Below are 21,478 nucleotides of genomic sequence, written 5' to 3'. Positions count from 1 at the left end.
TTATTAGAAGGTTTTATTATGTTCAGATTACATTAATACTGACATATAATGTTACCTAAATCAAGAAAATAAAACAAATTAAAACTGTAATGTGGTTAGTGAACTATTTAGCGGAACAAGTTCTTTCCGCCCTATCAATTGGACTTTATTCATGATAAGCTCATATCAAACTAATACTGTCTGTCTAATCTAAACGGTATCTGAGCGATAGCTAAAACAAAATTAAGTTTAACTGTACAACAAAGTCTGTACTTGAATAGGTGGGATATCACTGGCTACACTGTGCTGTACAGTGACGATACAGGATGACACCGGAATTCAGAAGTGTGAAAAATCCCATAGAAGTCTATGGGCTTTAATTTGAGGCAGAATTCCGCAAGTTGAACTTCTACCGTGTGAATAGACCCTAAGGCTGGGTTCACACTACTGACATTCCGCCTGTCTGCTTGCAAAAGTTTGGTAGAGTAATTTCCGCCTCCAAAGCCTATTTTCAGTCAATCGACCTCCATTCCGCGTTGGGTAAAAATCCGCCTTCAAATGAGAGCCCCATAGAAGTCAATGGGATTCTGCTGCAAAAATCCACCTGAAGAAAGAGCACCACCATTCTTCAGGTGGAAATTTGAAAGCGGAAATTCCGCTCACAAATTCCGCTTCAAAAATTCCGAAGTGTGAATGGCTGCACGGAAAACCCATTGACTCGCATGTACATTTCAGTAAGTAGAGTTTCTGTCTAAGTGGAATTGAAGGTGGGATTTCAGTAGTGTGAACCTAGCCTAAAAGTTGTTTTCTGCCCCCATATGGAGCCTCTGACACAGATGTGAATGGTGACTTACTCTACACCACCCTTGCTTCATCCTTCCATTTGTATGAGTCACATACAGCCGCATTGTTCCTTAGACGGTTCCAGTGGGTGCGCACCTATTTCTTGTCCAGCATCAAACCATAATGCTTCTTTAGGAAGAGTGGAAACTGCAGGTTATATGAGCTCTTTACCATTCTGTTACCTGCGGATGATCCCAGAACTGACTGCCCGTCTCCTTTGCAAGAAGCATTAGGCCTCATTCACACTTTAGGGAGTTCTGTACCTTTAGAGTTACACTTGCCTATGGGTGGGTTCACACTGTGTTTTTGTCTGTTTCATTGAATGCTTTATTTTTAATAGTTACAGTTGCTGTATACAAGAATGTAGTTATTTACTGTTATTCTGTATTCGGGGGGGGGGGGGAGGTATACATTGCAATTTATTTATCATGTACAGATAAATAGGTCGGTCAGCATAAAACTGAGCGTTAACATAAAATAAATTTTGATGCTGTACAACATATGAAAAAAGTGCCAATAAAGCATAAAGCAGTGGTTCTCAAACTTATTTTGCCTGAGTACCCCTTGACAGCCCATTCCCGAAAAATTGTACCCCCATATTAGAGGCATTTTGTAATGATGATAATATAATTCATATGCTTTACTTTCCTCTATAACAGGCCCCCTGTTCCTCTCCCTATCTCCCCAGTCCCCCGATTTACAGGTGACGTCATCTCTAACCTGAGTTGTTTTCTTTTCTTCACTATCTGGCCTAGACCGCCACTAAGATTTCTCCCATACAAGACTTCTCCACAGAATGAGCCAAACATTTTAGGCTTCTTTCTGCAGTACAATACCCACCTATTTACAAACTCCCCATGTTTATTGTCACACACAATGATAGTACCTGTTTTCATCCCCATAAAGTTGTTAGGCCCCCTCTGTGCCCCCATATATAGCTGTAGGCCCCCAAACTGCCCCATATGTAGTTGTAGGCCACCATACTGTCCCGCTTTGTTGCTCCTCTGGTCTGGGGACCTATTGTTATGGCTCATAGCAGTAGGTCCCCGGTCTGCAGGGGTAGTGGAGCACCAAAGCTGATGGTAGTTACTGCCCACAGTAGTCCAGTGCCCGTGCTTCCCCTTTGCATTCCTCCTACGTGACATCAGCCTACCATTTCTTTCAAAGTGGTCCAGACCAGTAACCAGTGGCTGTGGCTGCCATTACTATTTTTCTTTCAAGTACCCCCTGGAGAACTGCTAAGTACCCCTGGGGGTACTTGTACCCCAGGTTGAGAACTACTGGCATGAAGTAATCAAAATGCATCAAGATCATAAAGTACAACACTCACTCCAAGCAGTATCAAACACTCTTTATGTTCTTACTATGATTTTACTACTGAATTGTTACAGCTATTAAGTATTAAGTGTTGGTTTGTTCAGTGTTTTCGTATCCTCACTTGCCCTCACCTCTAGCCCCTCCTTGACTGACATACAAAGCCCCGTATGTTAGTCTAGGAGGGGCGGGGAGGTGAGTGCAAGCAATTACTTGGGCCAGGCTGTGGCACTTAAGGAGGTGGGGCAGTGCTGCTCAAGTGTCACGTGCTGGCATGCCTCCTCCCTCGCCTTCACCTCCCTGCTCCTCCTTGATTACATATAGGACTTTTCACACGTGTGTATTTTCTGCTGCAGATCTGCTTTAGTAGATTTTGCTACCCATTGAAGCCAATGATCAGCAAAATCTGCAGAAGCAAATCTGCAGCAGAAAATACACACGTGTGAACATACTCTAATGGTACGTTCACACGGGCGGATCCACAGAGTATTTTATGCTGTGGATCCTCGGCGATTGACCCCTACAGTCAGGCCCGGCGCTACAGGACAGTCAAGCCAAGCAATTGCTTGGGGCCCCGAGCAGAGTCGGTGCTTGCCTGTCCTGTAGCGACGGGGCAATTCCCCCCATCACTATTAAGGACATCCCTGTGTCCCAAAAGATGTTTTTGGGACACAGGGATGCCCCGTTAACTCTCTGCGGCCCCGCGTTAAGTTTAAAAACACAGGGGCTGCCGGGAAATAGCGCACGCCGGGACGTCACTGATATCCCGTGCGTGCGCCCATAGCAACGGAGGCGCAGAAGACCGGAGCATCAAGGAGGAGGAAGACGCTTGCAGGCCAGCTTGGTGACCAGCGGGACGTCATCTTCGGTGTTCCGACCACCGCTTCTCCGGTCCCGGGAACTAATGCTATGGCTGGAGTGGTGGTCGGAGCACTGAAGTGGGGCAGTACACAGGCATACAGCCTCCAGCCATACACTGTATATGGCTGGAGGCTGTATGTCTGTGGGGAACACTGCCAGCCTAATGTGAGGGAACACTGCCAGCCTAATGTGGGGGGAACACTGCCAGCCTAATGTGAGGGAACACTGCCAGCCTAATGTGGGGGGAACACTGCCAGCCTAATGTGGAGGGACACTGCCAGTCTAATGTGGGGGGACACTGCCAGCCTAATGTGGGGAACACTGCCAGCCTAATATGGGGGAACACTGCCAGCCTAATGTGGGGGAACACTGCCAGCCTAATGTGGGGGAATACTGCCAGCCTAATGTGGGGGAACACTGCCAGCCTAATGTGGGGAACACTGCCAGCCTAATGTGGGGGAACACTGCCAGCCTAATGTGGGGGAACACTGCCAGCCTAATGTGGGGGAATACTGCCAGCCTAATGTGGGGGAACACTGGCAACCTAATGTGGGGGGGGGGGGACACACTGCTAGCCTAATGTGGGGGGAATTCTGCTGCACCTAATGTGGGGGAAACTATGCTGCACCTAATGTGGGGTGAACTCTGCTGCACCTAATGTGGGGGCCTCGTATCGACGTTCGCTCACATTGCGCTCCCAGAATTCAAGGGCCGGCGTTGCTACGTCCTGATGCCGGCCCTAGAGCGTGATGTGCGTGAATATCAAGGGGGGGGGCCTCCATGTCCATTTTGCTTGGGGCCCCCAAATTCCTTCAAACGGCCCTGCCTACAGTGTGCCTTAGATGTGCCTACTCGGAGCGAGCAATCCACCACTACACACTGCGATGTGCAAGTCACCACATGCGCAGTATACTCGCACACATCGCGGCTGCTCTCGTCCTAGCTCAGGGAGCAGGGGGAGATTTCATGATGTGTGCGAGTACACTGCGCATGTGCATGGCGACTCGCACATCGCAGCAGTGTGTCTGCTCGTAGCAGCGTATTGCCGCACCGAGCATCCACCTCTGAGGCACAGTGTAGGAGTCAATCGTCGGCGGATCTGCAGTGTAAAATACGCTGTGTATCTGCCCGTGTGGTATGTTCACACAGGCGGAGTTGTGCGGATTTTCCGCTGTGTATCTGCTGTGTAAAATCTGCAGCGGATTGGGTCTGAAGGAAAATCTGCAATTCTGCCTCTATTGCAGATTTTCTGCTGACCTATTGAAGTCAATTGTAGAAAAATCCGCTGGTAACCCGCCTGTGTGAACATACCCTTAGGCCGCGTTCAGACAACAGAAATTCCACACAGAATTCCACCTAAATATATTGTCCATTAACTTTAATGGGATTCTGCAATGTCCTTCACACGGCAGAATTTCTGTCTGGTCATATATTTTTACAGACTTAAGCTGCGGAATCCCATTGAAGTCATTGAAGATTTCTGCCGAATTTGTGCGGAATGCATGCAGATTCATCACAGAATCTGCACGAAATTTATTTAATTAAATAAAGTCTATCTTTTTATTGAACTGTGGAATTGTGTGAAAATTCTGCATACGTTACCACACAAATTCCACACAGATACTGCAAATGTTAAAAAACTGCGAAATTCTGGAGAAAACCGTGAGAAAGCGGCCTATGGCTGCATTCACACCGCAGAATTTCTGCACCGAATTCTGCATGAAAATTCTGCATGAATTTATAGCCAATATACTTGAGTGGGATTCTGCTGTTCCATTCACACAGCAGAATTTCTGCTGCAGGAATCCCATTGAAGTGAATTGGCTATAAATTCATGCAGAATTCAGTGCAGACATTCTGCTGTGTGATTGTGGCCTTAGGCTGGGTTCACATGGCAGAATTTTTGCACTGAATTCTGCAAGAATATATAACCAATACAATGGGATTCTGCTGTCCCATTCACACAGTAGAATTTCTGCTGCAGTATTTTATTAAGTGAATTAGGCCGGTTTCACACGGCAGAAATTCTGCACTGAATTCTGCATGAAAATTCTGCATTTATAACCAATACACTTCAGTGGGATTCTGCTGTTCCATTCACACATCAGAATTTCTGCTGCAGGAATCCCATTGAAATGTATTGGCCATAAATTCATACAGAATTCAGTGCAGAAATTCTGCTGTGTGCAACCGGCCTTCACACGGAAGAATTTCTGCACTGAATTCCGCATGGAAATTCTGCATGAATTCATAGCCAATTCACTTCAATGGAATTTCTGCTGTGGAAATTCTTCAGCAGAAATATTAATGTGTGGGACAGCGGAATCCCATTGAAGTAGAATAGCTATAAATTCATGCAAAATCTCAGTGCAGAAATTCTGGCGTGTGAATGTGGCCTTAGGGTATGTTCACACAGCAGATTTTTTGCGGAATTTCCACCCAAAAAGTGGGCAGTCAGTGGGCACTGGCAGAACCCCCCCCTGAGTGGAATATCTGCCATGTGCCCAGTGCAGCAGAATCCTATTGAAAACAACAGTAATCTGCAACAGAATTTCAAAGCTGAATTTTTTGGTCGTATTCCGAGAGCTCGTGACGTCATAGTCCCTCCCCCCTCATGACGTCACACCTGACCCCCTCAGTGAAAGTCTATGGGAGGGGGCGTGACAGCCATCACGTCCCCTCCCATAGACTTGCATTGAGGGGGCGGGGCTATGACGTCACGAGCTGCCGGCTCCAGCGTTAGGAACAGTTTGTTCCAAACGCTGAGCAGTGGAGTACCCCTTTTAAGCTTTTCCAGGGCAAGATGTCATATTGCTCTATGTCAGTGTTTCCCAACTAGGGTGCCTCCAGCTGTTGCAAAACTACAACTCCCAGCATGCCCGGACAGCCGTTCGCGCACACTGCTTGGGAAACACTTCTCTATGTACTAAGATTATCATTATTTAATTCTTGTCTCATCTGCAGGGTACAATGTGACTGTACTGGCATTGGACCCCGCTAACTTTCCCGCTAACAAGAAGCCTTCACGGGTCATTGAGGGTAATGTCCTAAATAAGGAAGACGTCTCGAAGGCCGTGGAGGGTCAGGACGCTGTTATTATTGTCCTGGGAACCAACAATGACCTCGGTAATGTACATTCTGTATACTAGACTCTAGTGCAGTGGTCTCCAACCTGCGGACCTCCAGATGTTGCAAAACTACAACTCCCAGCATGCCCGGACAGCCAACGGCTGTCCGGGCATGCTGGGAGTTGTAGTTTTGCAACATCTGGAGGTCCGCAGGTTGGAGACCACTGCTCTAGTGTATTATAGTATCTGTTACTACTCATTTTAATAATAACATGAATAGATTTGTGCTCAGATCTGTTTTGTATTATACAGCATCAGATTATATGAATAATAACGATTCTATTCAGTAGTTGATTATATTTCCTCAGGATAGGCCATCAATATTAGATCGGTGGGGGTCATACTGCTGGCACCCCGCCTCTTCAGCCCCGCACTGCAGTCTCTTCAGTGTTTACCTTCTCTCATTCTGTCGCTGTTATCGTCCGCTCTCTTTCCATAGACCTTATGTAGGAAGATAAGTGGTAATGACATTTTGGGAACTGTAAAGCCAGGTTTATACTGCCGTGACTAAATCCTTCCACTAATCTCAAATACTTTTGCATCATATAGCGAGGCAAATGGTTGTTTTACAGATCACCCACTATGACAGGACCACCATAGATTGCTCCTTAAAGGGGTACTCCGGTGGAAAACCATTTATTTTTTTATTTTTTTTAAAGGGGTTATCCAGGAAAAACTTTTTTTTTTATATATATATATATATATATCAACTGGCTCCAGAAAGTTAAACAGATTTGTAAATGATTTCTATTAAAAAATCTTAATCCTTTCAGTACTTATGAGCTTCTGAAGTTAAGGTTGTTCTTTTCTGTCTAAGTGCTCTCTGATGACACCTGTCTCGGGAACCACCCAGTTTAGAAGCAAATCCCCATAGCAAACCTCTTCTAAACTGGGCGTTTCCCGAGACTCGTGTCATCAGAGAGCTCTTAGACAGAAAAGAACAACCTTAACTTCAGAAGCTCATAAGTACTGAAAGGATTAAGATTTTTTTAATAGAAGTAATTTACAAATCTGTTCAACTTTCTGGAGCCAGTTGAGATATATATATATATATATATATATATATATATATATATATATATATAAAGTTTTTCCTGGATAACCCCTTTAAATCAACTGGTTCCAGAAAGTTAAACAGATTTGTAAATTACTTCTATAAAAAAAATCTTAATCCTTCCAGTACTTTTTAGGGGCTGTATACTACAGAGGAAATGCTTTACTTTTTGGATTTCTCTGATGTCACAACCACAGTGCTCTCTGCTGACCTCTGCTGTCCATTTTAGGAACTGTCCAGAGCAGCATATGTTTACTCATATGATTTTCTCCTGCTCTGGACAGTTCCTAAAATGGACAGCAGAGGTCAGCAGAGAGCACTGTGGTCGGGACATCAGAGAAATCCAAAAAGAAAAGCCTTTCTTCTGTAGTATACAGCCCCTAAAAAGTACTGGAAGGATTAAGATTTTTTAATAGAAGTAATTTACAAATCTGTTTAACTTTCTGGAACCAGTTGATTTAAAAAAAAAAAAAGTTTTCCACAGGAGTACCCCTTTAATCCTTCCAGTACTTATTAGCTGCTGAATACTACAGAGGAAATTCTTTTCTTATTGGAACACAGAGCTCTCTGCTGACATCACGAGCACAGTGCTCTCTGCTGACATCTCTGTCCATTTTAAAAACTGTCCAGAGTAGGAGAAAATCCCCATAGCAAACATATGCTGCTCTGGACATTTCCTAAAATGGACAGAGGTGTCAGCAGAGAGCACTGTGTTCCAAAAAGAAAACCATTTCCTCTGTGGTATTCAGCAGCTAATAAGTACTGGAAGGATTAATATTTTTTAATAGAAGTAATATCCAAATCTGTTTAACTTTCTGGCACCAGTTGATTTAAAAAAATAATAATAATAAAAGTTTTCCTCCGGAGTACCCCTTTAAGAACACGAAGATCAAGTGGGAAAGTGGTCAGGGACTCTGCGGCTGGCAGTCAGTGGGTCTGGAAGCAGTGCATCATGACCATGACGGTGTGCAGTTGCCTTTATTCTCCTATCCAGGTAGTTCTGCTGCACACAGGGGGGTTATATTCAGGACCACCTGTGTTTTTAAACACCACAATTCTACGTTTTCTTGTGCATGGGTATCAGGTCTATCGATGGCCTGAGTATTGAAAAAGCTTCGAAGCATGGTGACCGTCTTTTAGCATGTGTTCCACACTTAAAGGCCGCATTCACATGGCAGAAATTCCGTATGTCAGCATCAATTCTGCGTCCGCATTCATTTTGGGTTCAATTCCGCATCTGTCCAGCATTTGCGGAATTGATGCAGATTTTACGGATACTTTCTGCATAATTTTGCAGCACAGTTAAAAAAGTGGCTTTTTTTTTTTTTTAAGGCTAATTCTGCACGAATTCCACATGCATACCGCACTATTTCCGCCTCAATTCCCCATTGACTCTCAATAGTATTACGCAGCCAAAGTCCTGCAAAATATATGACCAAACTTATAATAAATAAAATAAATTAAAAAAAAAAAAAAATATATATATATATATATATATATATATATAGAAAACAATGGCGCAGCACTCGAAAATTGCAAAAAAGTGTAAAAAATTTTTTATTCCTTCATGTCAAAATTCAAAGCGACGTTTCAGCTCCTCAATGGAGCTTTTTTCAAGCATGGTGATACAATGAACTATGGGGTTTCTTATACCCCGTGCAATCAATACATTCATCAAACAATTAATAGTGCAAATATCGTATATAATTCGTGAACAATACATAAATACAGTGAGTACAAAGTTATAAGAGTACATAAGTACATAAAAAAGTGCATAATACCCGTTTTATGGGAAGTTAAAAACAATGAGGCTTGAAACTGTACTGCTCCATATTAACAAGCAATTAAATATACAGCTGTATAACATACATAATTACAATATGCATAGAAAAAACAGGATAGATAGCTCACCCGCTCTGTGTTTGAAGATGGCGCCGTTAGCTTGTATACAAATGCACTGCGCCTGCGTGCAATACAGTATTCTAGGGCTTCCGGGACCTGTGATGTGTCATGTGATCAGACATCACATGATCGCTCCTCTGAGCCCAGCGATCACAGTGTAACGCCGGCCACGACACTCACATGGTCTAGGTTACCATAGTAACTAAATAAACAGTGTGGGAGATATAGAGCTACAAACCTATTGGCTGCAAGGCCCCTGGATATATCGCTATGTCTCCAGAGGCATCTTGCTGCACAGTATGTGTGCACACTGTTAACTGTGTGAATGCTGGACTAAATAAAGAATATGTGTTGTGTAAAAAAGGAAAAGGTGTTGTGTGAAATGCTGATTGTGACCAAAACTAATTTACTGTGTACTCTATACTTAAACCACTCTGTGATAAAAATAATTTCTTAGGGACAAAAGATTTTTTATATTTTTTTCACTATATAAAAAATCTTTTGTCCCTAAGAAATTATTTTTATCACAGAGTGGTTTAAGTATAGAGTACACAGTAAATTAGTTTTGGTCACAATCAGCATTTCACACAACACCTTTTCCTTTTTTTACACAACACATATTCTTTATTTAGTCCAGCATTCACACAGTTAACAGTGTGCACACATACTGTGCAGCAAGATGCCTCTGGAGACATAGCGATATATCCAGGGGCCTTGCAGCCAATAGGTTTGTAGCTCTATATCTCCCACACTGTTTATTTAGTTACTATGGTAACCTAGACCATGTGAGTGTCGTGGCCGGCGTTACACTGTGATCGCTGGGCTCAGAGGAGCGATCATGTGATGTCTGATCACATGACACATCACAGGTCCCGGAAGCCCTAGAATACTGTATTGCACGCAGGCGCAGTGCATTTGTATACAAGCTAACGGCGCCATCTTCAAACACAGAGCGGGTGAGCTATCTATCCTGTTTTTTCTATGCATATTGTAATTATGTATGTTATACAGCTGTATATTTAATTGCTTGTTAATATGGAGCAGTACAGTTTCAAGCCTCATTGTTTTTAACTTCCCATAAAACGGGTATTATGCACTTTTTTATGTACTTATGTACTCTTATAACTTTGTACTCACTGTATTTATGTATTGTTCACGAATTATATACGATATTTGCACTATTAATTGTTTGATGAATGTATTGATTGCACGGGGTATAAGAAACCCCATAGTTCATTGTATCACCATGCTTGAAAAAAGCTCCATTGAGGAGCTGAAACGTCGCTTTGAATTTTGACATGAAGGAATAAAATTTTTTACACTTTTTTGCAATTTTCGAGTGCTGCGCCATTGTTTTCTATTACATGGACTTTGATCGAGTCAGGGCGCTGGCACCGGACATCTAATGGTGAAGTAGTGCTGCATTGTTTTTGAATATATATATATATATATATATATATATATAAAATTATTTTTTCCGGAAAACTGGATTTTTGCATGAAACATATCACAGCAAAAAATTTTGCTGTGTGAATGACTTTGCAGAATCCCATTAAAGTGAATGGGCAATAAATTTAGGCGGAATTCCCGGCGGAAAAATCATGCAGAATTCTGTGCAGAATAACTGCTGTGTGAACGTGGCGCCTTAGATGTCCAAGCATGTTGACATGACACTGCATCATCAGGAGGATTTTACCATATTAATCTTATATCCCGAAAATCCCCCAAAGTACTGCAAATGGTCCAGGATGCCCTGTAGCAATGATCCTGGCGTATTATTAAAAAGCAAGACGTCATCTGCGAACATAGTAAGTTTCACCTCCTTCTCCCCCACCTTTATGCCTGAGTAAACATCTGAGGTCAGCAGAGATCTGGCCAAGGGTTCAAGCGCCAGGTCAAAGAGGAGGGGCAAAAGAGGGCAACCCTATCTAGTCCCTTTAAGAAAAAGGGCATCGCGAGAATGCCTGGTACATAAATTCTAGCCATAGGTGCCCTGTAGGCACCTGCCAAGTAGTTAAGAAAAGAGCCTTGTAGGCCCATGCGACCCAGCACCAGCCCCAACCATTCCCAGCGGATGTTGTCAAAAGCCTTCTTGGCGTCCGAGGCCAGTAAGGCAGACCGGTCCAACAACTCTAAGACCGTTCTTGTGTTCATAGTTGCCGTTTGATTTCTGATAAATCCCACTTGGTGGGTCCCGATCAAAGTTGGCATTAAGCGAGACAAATGGTCAGCTAAAATTTTAGACAGTATCTTGACATCCTGGTTAAGGATAGGGCAATATGAACGCGGGTCCCCAGAATCCTTTCCCGGTTTCGGTAGTACTTTAATATACGCCAAGAAGGCCTCTTTTGATACCAAACCCGATGTCATCAATTTATGAAATACGTTTACAAGTATTGGAGATATTTAGGGCAGTAGGGATTTATAGAACTCCCCAGAATATCCATCAGGGCCGGGTGCTTTACCATTGTGTAGCTTTTTAATGACATATTGGATCTCCTCCTCCATCACCGGGGCATTGAGGATGTCTTCTGTTCATCCGTCAGTGAGGAAAGATCCAACCCCTGAAGAAAGGTCAGAGGGAGAATCCTTTTAAAGGCTAGTATAAAAGTTTGCCAAGATTTTGTTTATTAAGTTTGTGTTAGTTTAGAAAACTTCTGAGGAATCTTTCAATGTCGTTATGTAAGACAGTGGACATTTTCCTTTCACCAGGCGGGCCATAAGGCGATCTGCCTTATTCCCGTATCTAAAGAGATCGACCTCAAACTGAGTGTGACGAAGGCACTCTCTCCTGTCAAACCAAAGTTCAAATTGGGCCCTAGCAGCCTTCCACTCGTCACTATGTGCCTCTGTGGGGGAGGGAAGAAAGAGGCAATATGCATCCCTTAAGCAGGCACTAGCCGCGTTAAACTGGGTGAGAGGTACGTTTCAGAGTTGCCATGTGGGCCATCCATCATCCCCTGAGCACTGCCTTCCCAGCTTCCCAGTACAGTATTGGATCAGACCGATGAGAATTGTTATGCACCGTGAATTCCAGTCACAATGCCCTGAGCTGATCCACAAACGCTTCATCCTTCACCAGCAAAGAAGGGAACCGCTAGAGGATGTCAGTCGGTAAATGTCAGGTAAAATTGCAAGGTCAGCGGGGTATGATCCGAGAGCTGTTCCAAACTAACAAAGAAGTATTCAATTCAAGACCACAAGCCATGGGCATTGGAGAAATAGGTAAAGCCCCGGTCATACGGATGAGACAGTCCCCACACATCCTGCAGTCCCAAGTGCTCTAGAAATGGGGGGAGGGCACTGTCACGGGAGGTACTACTTGCTGGCGGGAGGTACTACTTGCGTGATAAACGTGCCTCACGCAAGCAGGTCCACCGTGTTTTGCTACAGTGAGCCAGCCTGGCCCCTGACACTAGTAGCGCTGTGACGGCGCACAGGAGAGTTGCCCTGCTGCTGCTAGTCACCGGCCTGCTTAGGGCTAGGTGACTCTGACTGCCAGGACCTGGATTTGGGAGAAGGGGTTAACGGCCAGACCACTAGGGGTTAACATCCTTTCCTTGGGAGGGGACTTTAGAGCACGCCTATTGGGTTATATAGCCCATGCCTCTGCACTCCCCTCCCCCTCTTTGATCACTCACCAGCGTGGGAGAATCTTGTCCTGCCCTCCCGCCCTTGTTTTCTGTTCTTTTCGTACCTGTTTCTACTCTGCAGGATGTTTCTTTGTTGGTCCGCCCCTGCTTTTGTTACCCCTGTTTCTATAAAAAAAAAAAAATTATATATATATTTACGTTAATATATCGCAATAAAAAAATTATATATATTATGTGTGTGTTTTCCAGTATTTGTGGTTGTTGCTATGGCACTTTATTTCTCTGTGCACTGTTTAGTTGGTATTTTGCTGTACTCTTTTTCTCTTGTGTTTCCCTTCTGATGTTATTGGTTTTTCTCTTCAAGTCACAGCTGGCGGTGGAACATGACCTACGATCAGGGAAGCTGAAGGCACATATGCCCGTCGGGGACCCGGCGACTGGCATACTGATTCAGCGAGAAGCAGTAGGTCGAGCCGGAGTTTTATGTTAATATGTTACTGCTAAGCAGTTTACATTTAAATCGTTGTTAAAATGTTATAGTAATAAATAGCTGTGACCGACCACCTCAGTCCAGTTAAAAGCTTAAATGTTATCAACTGCACTATTATTGGGAAGGCGATATTTAGTATAGTCTGAAGGGGAGGAGCAGTGTTCTGGGCAGTCTGGCTACCAAGGAGGAGAGCGGCGTCTGCAACATGAAAGGAGGAGGAGCTGGAGCCTTCCCTGAGGAATGGAGGTTACCATAAACATGTTTTATATATAATAGGACTTGGGGCGGGGGGCCCGGGGCAAAACTCTATTGCAGCTGAGGGCAAGTGCTGAGGCCTACAACTATATGGGGGGTAACAATTAGCAGCGAGGGGCCCACAACAAACTATATAGGGGCAAGTTGTGCCCACATAGTTGTTGTAGGCCCTCTTTGCAAATAGTTTCCCCCATAATTGTTCTAGGCCCCTTTTGAGAGGGCCCCGGGCCTACAACAACTATAAGGGGGCAACTATTAACAGAGGGGCCTACCCAAACTATATGGAGCCCCCATATAGTTTGGGTAGGCCCCTCTGTTAATAGTTGCACCCATGTAGTTTGGGTAGGCCCCTTTGTTAATAGTTGCACCCATGTAGTTTGGGTAGGCCCCTCTGTTAATAGTTGCACCCATGTAGTTTGGGTAGGCCCCTCTGTTAATAGTTGCACCCATGTAGTTTGGGTAGGCCCCTCTGTTAATAGTTGAAACCCATTATGGGGCAACTATTAACAGAGGGGCCTACCCAAACTATATGAAACACTTACCTTTAAACCCCTCAGCCCATTTTCACCTTAATTTCGTTTTTGCACTTTCGTTTTTATCCACCTCCCATTTCTAAAAATCATAATTCTTTCAATTTTGCACTTAAAGACCCATATAAGGGCTTGTTTTTGCGTCACCAATTGTATTTTGTAATGACATAACTTATTTTATAACATAATCTGCAGCGAAAAAAAAAATTATTGTGGGGTGAAATACATTTTAAAAAACGCCATTTCGTAAGTTTTGGGGGCTTCCGTTTCTACGCAGTGCACTTTTTGGTAAAAATTATACCTTATATTTATTCTGTAAGTCCATACGGTTACAAGGATACGCAATTTATGTAGGTTTTTTTTATTTTACATTTTTGGACTCGGTACCACATATGATTATTTTTATTTTTTATTACATTATTTTATTTAAAAATGGGAAAAGTGGGATGATTTACACTTTATTATGGAAAAAGTTTATTCACTTTTATAAACTTTTTTTTTTTAAACACAATTTTTTATTTATCTTTTTTAGTCTCCATAGGGGGCTACAACATGCAATCTTCTGATTGCATATACTGATCAATGCAATGCCATAGCATAGCATTGATCAGTGATATCGGTGCTCTGCTGTTCCACCCTGCATGGCTGGCTGGGAGCATCAGACAACTGATTGGATGGTGAGGAGGCAGGTAAGGGTCCTCCCGCCGTCCTCTTAGCTGATCGGGACATTGCGGTTTCACTGCGATTGTCCCGATCAGCTCCGCTTAGCTGCCGGGATACCTTTTACTTTTGGTTTAGATGCCGCAATCAACTTAACTGCCTCCTTGCCGTCCAATCGGCGCTCCTTTAGTGCAGAAAACCATGGCGGGCTGCACTAATGGAGCGCCAATAACATTGCTTCCTATAGGGATAAAATAATTGTGAAAAAAATGTGTAAAAGAAAAAAAGGTAATTAATGTGAATAAGCCCTTTCCCTAATAAAATTTGAATCACTCCCCTTTTCCCCTTTTTCAAATAAAATTATGTAAACATATACATATGTGGTATCGCCTCGTTCGTAAATGTCTAAACTATTTAAATATAGCATTAATCTATTAATTTATGTCTAGGGGACGGAGTCATGGACATGGGCAAGGTCGGGGTGGGCCACAGGGGGGGGGCAGGTCTTGAGCTGTGTAAGGGGCCCCAAAATTTCTGATGGCAGCCCTGCATTCTCCAGAGACCCGCTGCAGATCTGCAATCTGGAGAATGACCTACTGCGATCTGCCCCTCAGCCCCTGGACAAGAACTCCCATCATAGGCAGAGTCTGTCCCATGATGGGAGTATAATAGGAAGTACACAGATATCATAAAACATAGCTTTTATTCATGATACAATAAAATAAACAAACACATTTCACAAATAGATAAAACATTTGTAGCGTTTGGCCAAGGTAGCGGCCCACCTTTGCTTACAGCACTGACCCTGCTGGTCAACAGACCCCCAACCTATTAATGCAGGGAAGCCTTCCTACAGAGAGGCCGCCCCAGCGATATATACGCGTAGACAAATTATGCAAGGTACCCATGATAGTAGTGTAGTTCGCATGCAGATGCCTTGGGGTAACACTCAGTCTGCCAGTCCTGAAATCTATAAAGGGATGGTAAGGCAGGTAGAGCCTCCAGGCTTGCGACAATGTGGCAGCCAGGTGGGAGTATGCTTTGTTGTTGGTGTTCAAGATGCTGAGGACCGACTGGCGTGGTCAACCATGATGGGAGTAGTTGCAGGTTACCTGGCCGTGTTAGGTGTAGGTAACCCTGACTGCAGGGAATGATAGGGTTAATGTGGGAGACCAGGGGAGGTAGATTCCTCCCACTCTGCCTTATGGGTTAACTATAGTGTTGGGGTACGTCCAGAATTGTTATAAACTCTTTGCTCCCCCTCTTTTGCTCACCGATATATTAGGAGAAGCTTATTTATCCCTGATGTGGCATGTTTTGTGGTTTTCTTCCATTCTTTTAGGTTTACAAGTCACAGCTGGCATAGGAGGATAACGACTAGAGAGAAAAGGAGCCGATGGCAAACTTGCCCGTCGGGAGGCTAGCATACTGCTATGACTGAAGTGTGTGAAGTTGCTGTGTTACACTGTTGGTTGACTGCAATGCAGTCGTTGAAGTTTAAGGCCCCATTCACACTACGGAATCTCCGCTCGCTGAATTCCACGAGTGGAGGTTCCGCCTGGCGGCCGGCGCAGCTTCGGCGCATGAACATGTTCTTTCTTTGTGCGGAACAATTTCAGTGGCGGATTTGTCCGCCGCGGAAATTCTGCAGTGTGAACGGGTCGCGCGGAGACCCATTCACACTAATGTTAAGTTCACACCGCGGAATTCCACTCGCGGAGTTCTGCTCGTGGAATTCCGCGAGAATTCCGTAGTGTGAACCTAGCCTAAATGAGTTTTATATGTTTATAATAAATAAGAGCTGTGACCATCACCCAGCCCATTTAATAGGAATCTTTTTGTGGGAGGGCAGTGGGATCATTGTACAGTTGGGTCGTTCCATGCAGTCGACACTTGCACATCCCCCGGCTGCGGGACTCTTTTAGGACTACTATTCCCATCATGGACAGACTCAGTCCACGATGGGAGTGTGGTGGCCCAGTATGGGAGGTGTTAAGTCAAGTCATCTGTCTACCCAGCATGGCCTGCACTAAATTCTCCTGTCTACTACAAGTCCCTGCAAACCTGCGAGGTCTCTGTGTCACTGGTCATCTCCTTGGGCCCTGGCTGTACTGCATAGACTGTACCAACTGTCTACCCTCAGTAAAGCTACCGTTGTCCGTAACTTGGCGTCCTTGTCTTCATTGCCCCCGTGCCTAGCCCAGGATCCAGCGGTATACCTTCGGGTGGTTAAGGCTAAACCACGCCCTGGCATCATAAACACAAGGGGATAATACCATCTGCCCCTAGGGAAACAACGTCTGCCCTGCACCACACACCCTGCCATACCACAACTTTTGGCGTCACAAACAGGATACGGGTGTGTGCCTTATGCCACAAGTCCTCCCCCCTAGTCTGAACTGTGTCCAATATTGTCTAAAAGAAAATTGCATGCCGATGCAGATAAAGTTTGCGCCAGAAAGTGTTCGGGACTTTGTTTATGAAAAGTGTTTTACTTTTACTTGTGAAATAGAGGGGGTGGTGAAGAAAAGACTGTTGTTTGCCACTGTGGAGTATAAAGAGTCGGTACCTGAAAGGATTAATTTGGCCCAGTGTATCCTGTGAGCGGTCGCAGCTCTGCTCCATCAGTCCCCAGCGGTGACTCCTCTTCAGCACAGCGAGGAGGAACCAAAGAGCCACCCTGTGTTGCACAGTGGAAGACTTTGCCGACCGGACCAAAACAGGAAGTTCCCTGGGCACAGCCATATTGGAGGTTTCGGCGGCTGCGCCCGGCTCCACTGTCTTCTATCAAGCCCTCGCTGCAGCGCAGACTCTGCCAACACTAACGATTGTCAGCAGCAAGTCTCCAGTGCCTGTAGCGTTCAGAATTTACACACTAGTGTCCGTAAATTACTACCGGGTGCCTGCAAAATAGAGGGGGAGCATCCATTACAGTACCTCACTAACCAAGTCAAAGCCACTGCAGCACTTCAGCAATTTTCTTAAAGGGGACAGTAGCTTATTCTTCTTAAAGCGACAGCGCACTCAAAATCCAACCAGATGGCAGAACCAAGCTCTTTCGATCAACCGGGCAACGGTGCCCCTCCGTCTCCAGCAGCAGGATCATCACCTGCCCCAGCGGCCGGAATGTTGCCAGTTTTGCCTGCAGTCCAAAAGTTCTAAATATATACAGTTATATGTCTGTTTTCTCTCCTGTCCACCTGTACAGGGTACTCTACTGGCCAGATGGTTCACCTGATATCTAGATAATGCACGCAGAGTGACAGAATTAATAAATGTAAAGGTAACACTGTTGTATAGCGTAACAACATATATTGAGTTAGAACCGAGGGGCCCCAGCAGCCTAGGCTTTGGGTTGATAGCCTCCGGCAGCCCAATCTATGAAACTATGTATATTGATATATATTGTTGTCTTGAGTGTCTTCAGAAAGCAGTTACAAAGTCAAATTAACCCCATATGTTTAAAGAGCATGTATGGACATTTACCATGCCACATGGACTCATCCTTTATCTTGTTTCGTAATCCAGACCTGAGAAGGACATTGTGCATAAATGCCCCAGGAACTGTCACTAGGCCTCAGTGGCCACTTCAGTCCTCCGCCCTCCAGGACTGGGCATCGACTTTAATTAAGAGGGGGAGTTTGAGGTTGCCCAGTATGGGAACTGTTACCCCTGGCTCCTGCTGTCCTGTCAGACAGCCTCCTTCAGTGTCCCCAACGCCCCCTGCACTTGTTTCCCCATTGTAAATATGTTTTACCATGTAAAGTGTTATAAAATGTAATGTTTCTTTAAGAGTTATACCTTGTGATATGTCATGTGATTGTTACCCAGGAGGTACCAGTGACCAGGTGATCCCAGGGGTGACCTAAGGGCTCCCTGCTAGTCTCCCCCATATAAACCCTGTGTGGAGCTAGCTTCTCTCTCTTGTTCCTAAGGTCCAGTGCAGTCAAATTGTCTTGGTGTGCGTGTCCAGAACATTGGAGGCCTTAAGTCAAGTCCTGCAGCCACAAGTCAAGTTCAAAGTAAGCTAAAGTCACAGTCCTGTCAGTCACATCAAGTCTTCTGTCTATCCAGCGTGGCCTGTGCTAAATTCTCCTGTCTACTACAAGTCCCAGCAAACCTGCAAGGGCTTTGTGTCACTGGTCACCTCCTTGGGCCCTGGCTGTACTGCATAGACTGTAACAACTGTCTACCCTCAGTAAAGCTACCGTTGTCCGTAACTTGTTGTCTGTGTCTTCATTGCCCCCGTGCCTAGCCCAGGATTCAGCGATATACCTTTGGGTGGTTAAGGCTAAACCACACCATGGCGTCACGAACACAAGGGGTTAATACCATCTGCCCTAGGGCAACAACAACTGTCCTGCACCACACATCCCGCCATTACCACAGGAATTATAGTCCAGAGGCTGTGGGGCAGATCGCACCGGGTCATTCTGCTGAGACCCGGTGAGATCCGCATTAATTAACCCCTTAAGGACGCGAGGTGTACCCATACACCCCCTGTTTCTGAGTCCTTAAGGACTCAGGGCGTTCAGGTACGCCCTGCGTTGTTCCGGCCCCTGCCGCTCGCCGGGCGGGGACCGGACTGGGATGCCTCCTGATATCGTTCAGCAGGCATCCCAGCATATCGCCCAAGGGGTCCTGAGGTCCCCCCATATCGGTGATCACCGCAAATCGCCGATCAATTCAGATCGGCGATTTGCGGCGATTCTGGGCTGATCGGGTCTCTGATGACCTGATAGCCCGGAAAATAGGGATGATAGGAGATTTCAGAGACATCCCCGATCATCCTGAAGGATAGGAGCGGGGTGGCAGTGATGTCACATTCACACGGGCAGGAGTTTACAGTGAGTTTCTCGTTGCAAGTTTGAGATTCAGCTAATTTTCCGCTGCAGCTCAAACTCCCAGCGGGAAACTCGCTGTGAACCCCCGCCTATGTGATTGTACCCTAAAAACACTACACTACACCTACAAAAAATAAAGGTAAACATTACATATACATACAGTGGGGATCAAAAGTTTAGGCACCCCAGGTAAAAAATTGTATTAACCCCTTATGGACCAAGGACGTACAGGTACGTCCTTGGTCCTGCTCCCGTCATATAACGCGGGGTTACACTGTAACCCCGCATCATATCACGGCGGGCCCGGCGTCATAGTGAAGCCGGGACCCGCCGCTAATAGCGCGCAGCTAAGAGCGAAAGTAAAAGCTGCCAGTTAACTCAGTGGGCTGTTTGGGATAGCCGCGGCGAAATCGTGGCATCCCGGACACCTTACAGGACAGCGGGAGGGCCCCTACCTGCCTCCTCGCTGTCCGATCGCCGAATGACTGCTCAGTGCCTGAGATCCAGGCATGAGCAGTCAAGCGGCAGAATCATCGATCACTGGTTTCCTATGAGAAACCAGTGATCAATGTAATAGATCAGTGTGTGCAGTGTTATAGGTCCCTATTGGAGCTATAACACTGCAAAAAAAAAGTGAAAAAAAAAGTGAATGAATATCATTTAACCCCTCCCCTATTAAAAGTTTGAATCACCCCCCTTTTCCCATAAAAAAAAAAAACACAGTGTAAATAAAAATAAACATATATGGTATCACCGCGTGCGGAAATGTCCGAATTATAATAATATGTCATTAATTAAACCGCTCGGTCAATGGCGTACGCGCAAATTTTTCTTCACTTTTTATATAATTTAAAAATGAATAAAAAGCGATCAATAAGTCCTATCAATGCAAAAATTGTACCGTTAAAAACTTCAGATCACGGCGCAAAAAATGAGCCCTCATACCGCCCCATACATGGAAAAATAAAAAAGTTATAGGGGTCAGAAGATGACAATTTTAAACATATTAATTTTCCTGCATGTAGTTATGATTTTTTCCAGAAGTACGACAAAATCAAACCTATATAAGTAGGGTATCATTTTAATCGTATGAACCTACAGAATAAAGATAAGGTATCATTTTTACCGAAAAATGTACTACGTAGAAACGGAAGCCCCCAAAAGTTACCAAACGGCGTTTTTTTTTTCAATTTTGTCGCACAATGATTTTTTTTTCCGTTTTACCGTAGATTTTTGGGCAAAATGACTGACGTCATTACAAAGTAGAATTGGTGGCGCAAAAAAATAAGCAATCATATGGATTTTTAGGTGCAAAATTGAAAGAGTTATGATTTTTTAAAGGCAAGGAGCAAAAAACGAAAATGCAAAAATGGAAAAAACCCCGGTCCTTAAGGGGTTAATGTGCATAAAGAAGCCAAGGAAAGATGGAAAAATCTCCAAAAGGCATCAAATTACAGATTAGACATTCTTATAATATGTCAACAAAAGTTAGATTTTATTTCCATCATTTACACTTTCAAAATAACAGAAAACAAAAAATGGTGTCTGCAAAAGTTTGGGCACCCTGCAGAGTTAATATCTTGTACTGCCCCCTTTGGGAAGTATCACAGCTTGTAAACGCTTTTTGTAGCCAGCCAAGAGTCTTTCAATTCTTGTTTGAGGGAGCTTTGCCCATTCTTCCTTACAAAAGTCTTCCAGTTCTTTGAGATTTCTGGGCTGTCTGTCACGCACTGCTCTTTTAAGGTCTATCCATAGATTTTCAATTATGTTGAGGTCAGGAGATTGTGAAGGCCATGGCAAAACCTTCAGTTTACGCTTGATGTTGACGCTTGATGTAATCCCCCTTGCATTTCGAGGTGTGTTTAGGATCATTATCCATTTGTAGAAGCCATCCTCTCTTTAACTTCAGCTTTTTCACAGATGGCATCAAGTTAGCATCCAAAAGTTTTATTGAATCCATTTTTCCTTCTACTCGTGAGGTGTCCCCTGTGCCACTGGCTGCAATACAACCCCAAAGCATGATTG

The 21,478-nt window shown here is 44.5% G+C and overlaps 1 protein-coding gene across 1 annotated transcript in view; it reads left to right on the top strand.

Moving 5' to 3' along the window:
- Positions 1-21,478, top strand: part of LOC130291417 (flavin reductase (NADPH)-like) — a 45,056-nt gene that overhangs the window by 3,386 nt on the left and 20,192 nt on the right. Inside the window, exon 2 of the mRNA XM_056540133.1 lies at positions 5,962-6,123. Coding sequence (XP_056396108.1) covers positions 5,962-6,123 — 162 coding nt within the window. The remainder of the gene's footprint in view (positions 1-5,961; positions 6,124-21,478) is intronic.

This window comes from Hyla sarda, chromosome 9 (assembly GCF_029499605.1).
Source record: "Hyla sarda isolate aHylSar1 chromosome 9, aHylSar1.hap1, whole genome shotgun sequence".
NCBI classification, from domain to species: domain Eukaryota; kingdom Metazoa; phylum Chordata; class Amphibia; order Anura; family Hylidae; genus Hyla; species Hyla sarda.
This window is presented reverse-complemented; position numbering and strand designations above follow the sequence as displayed.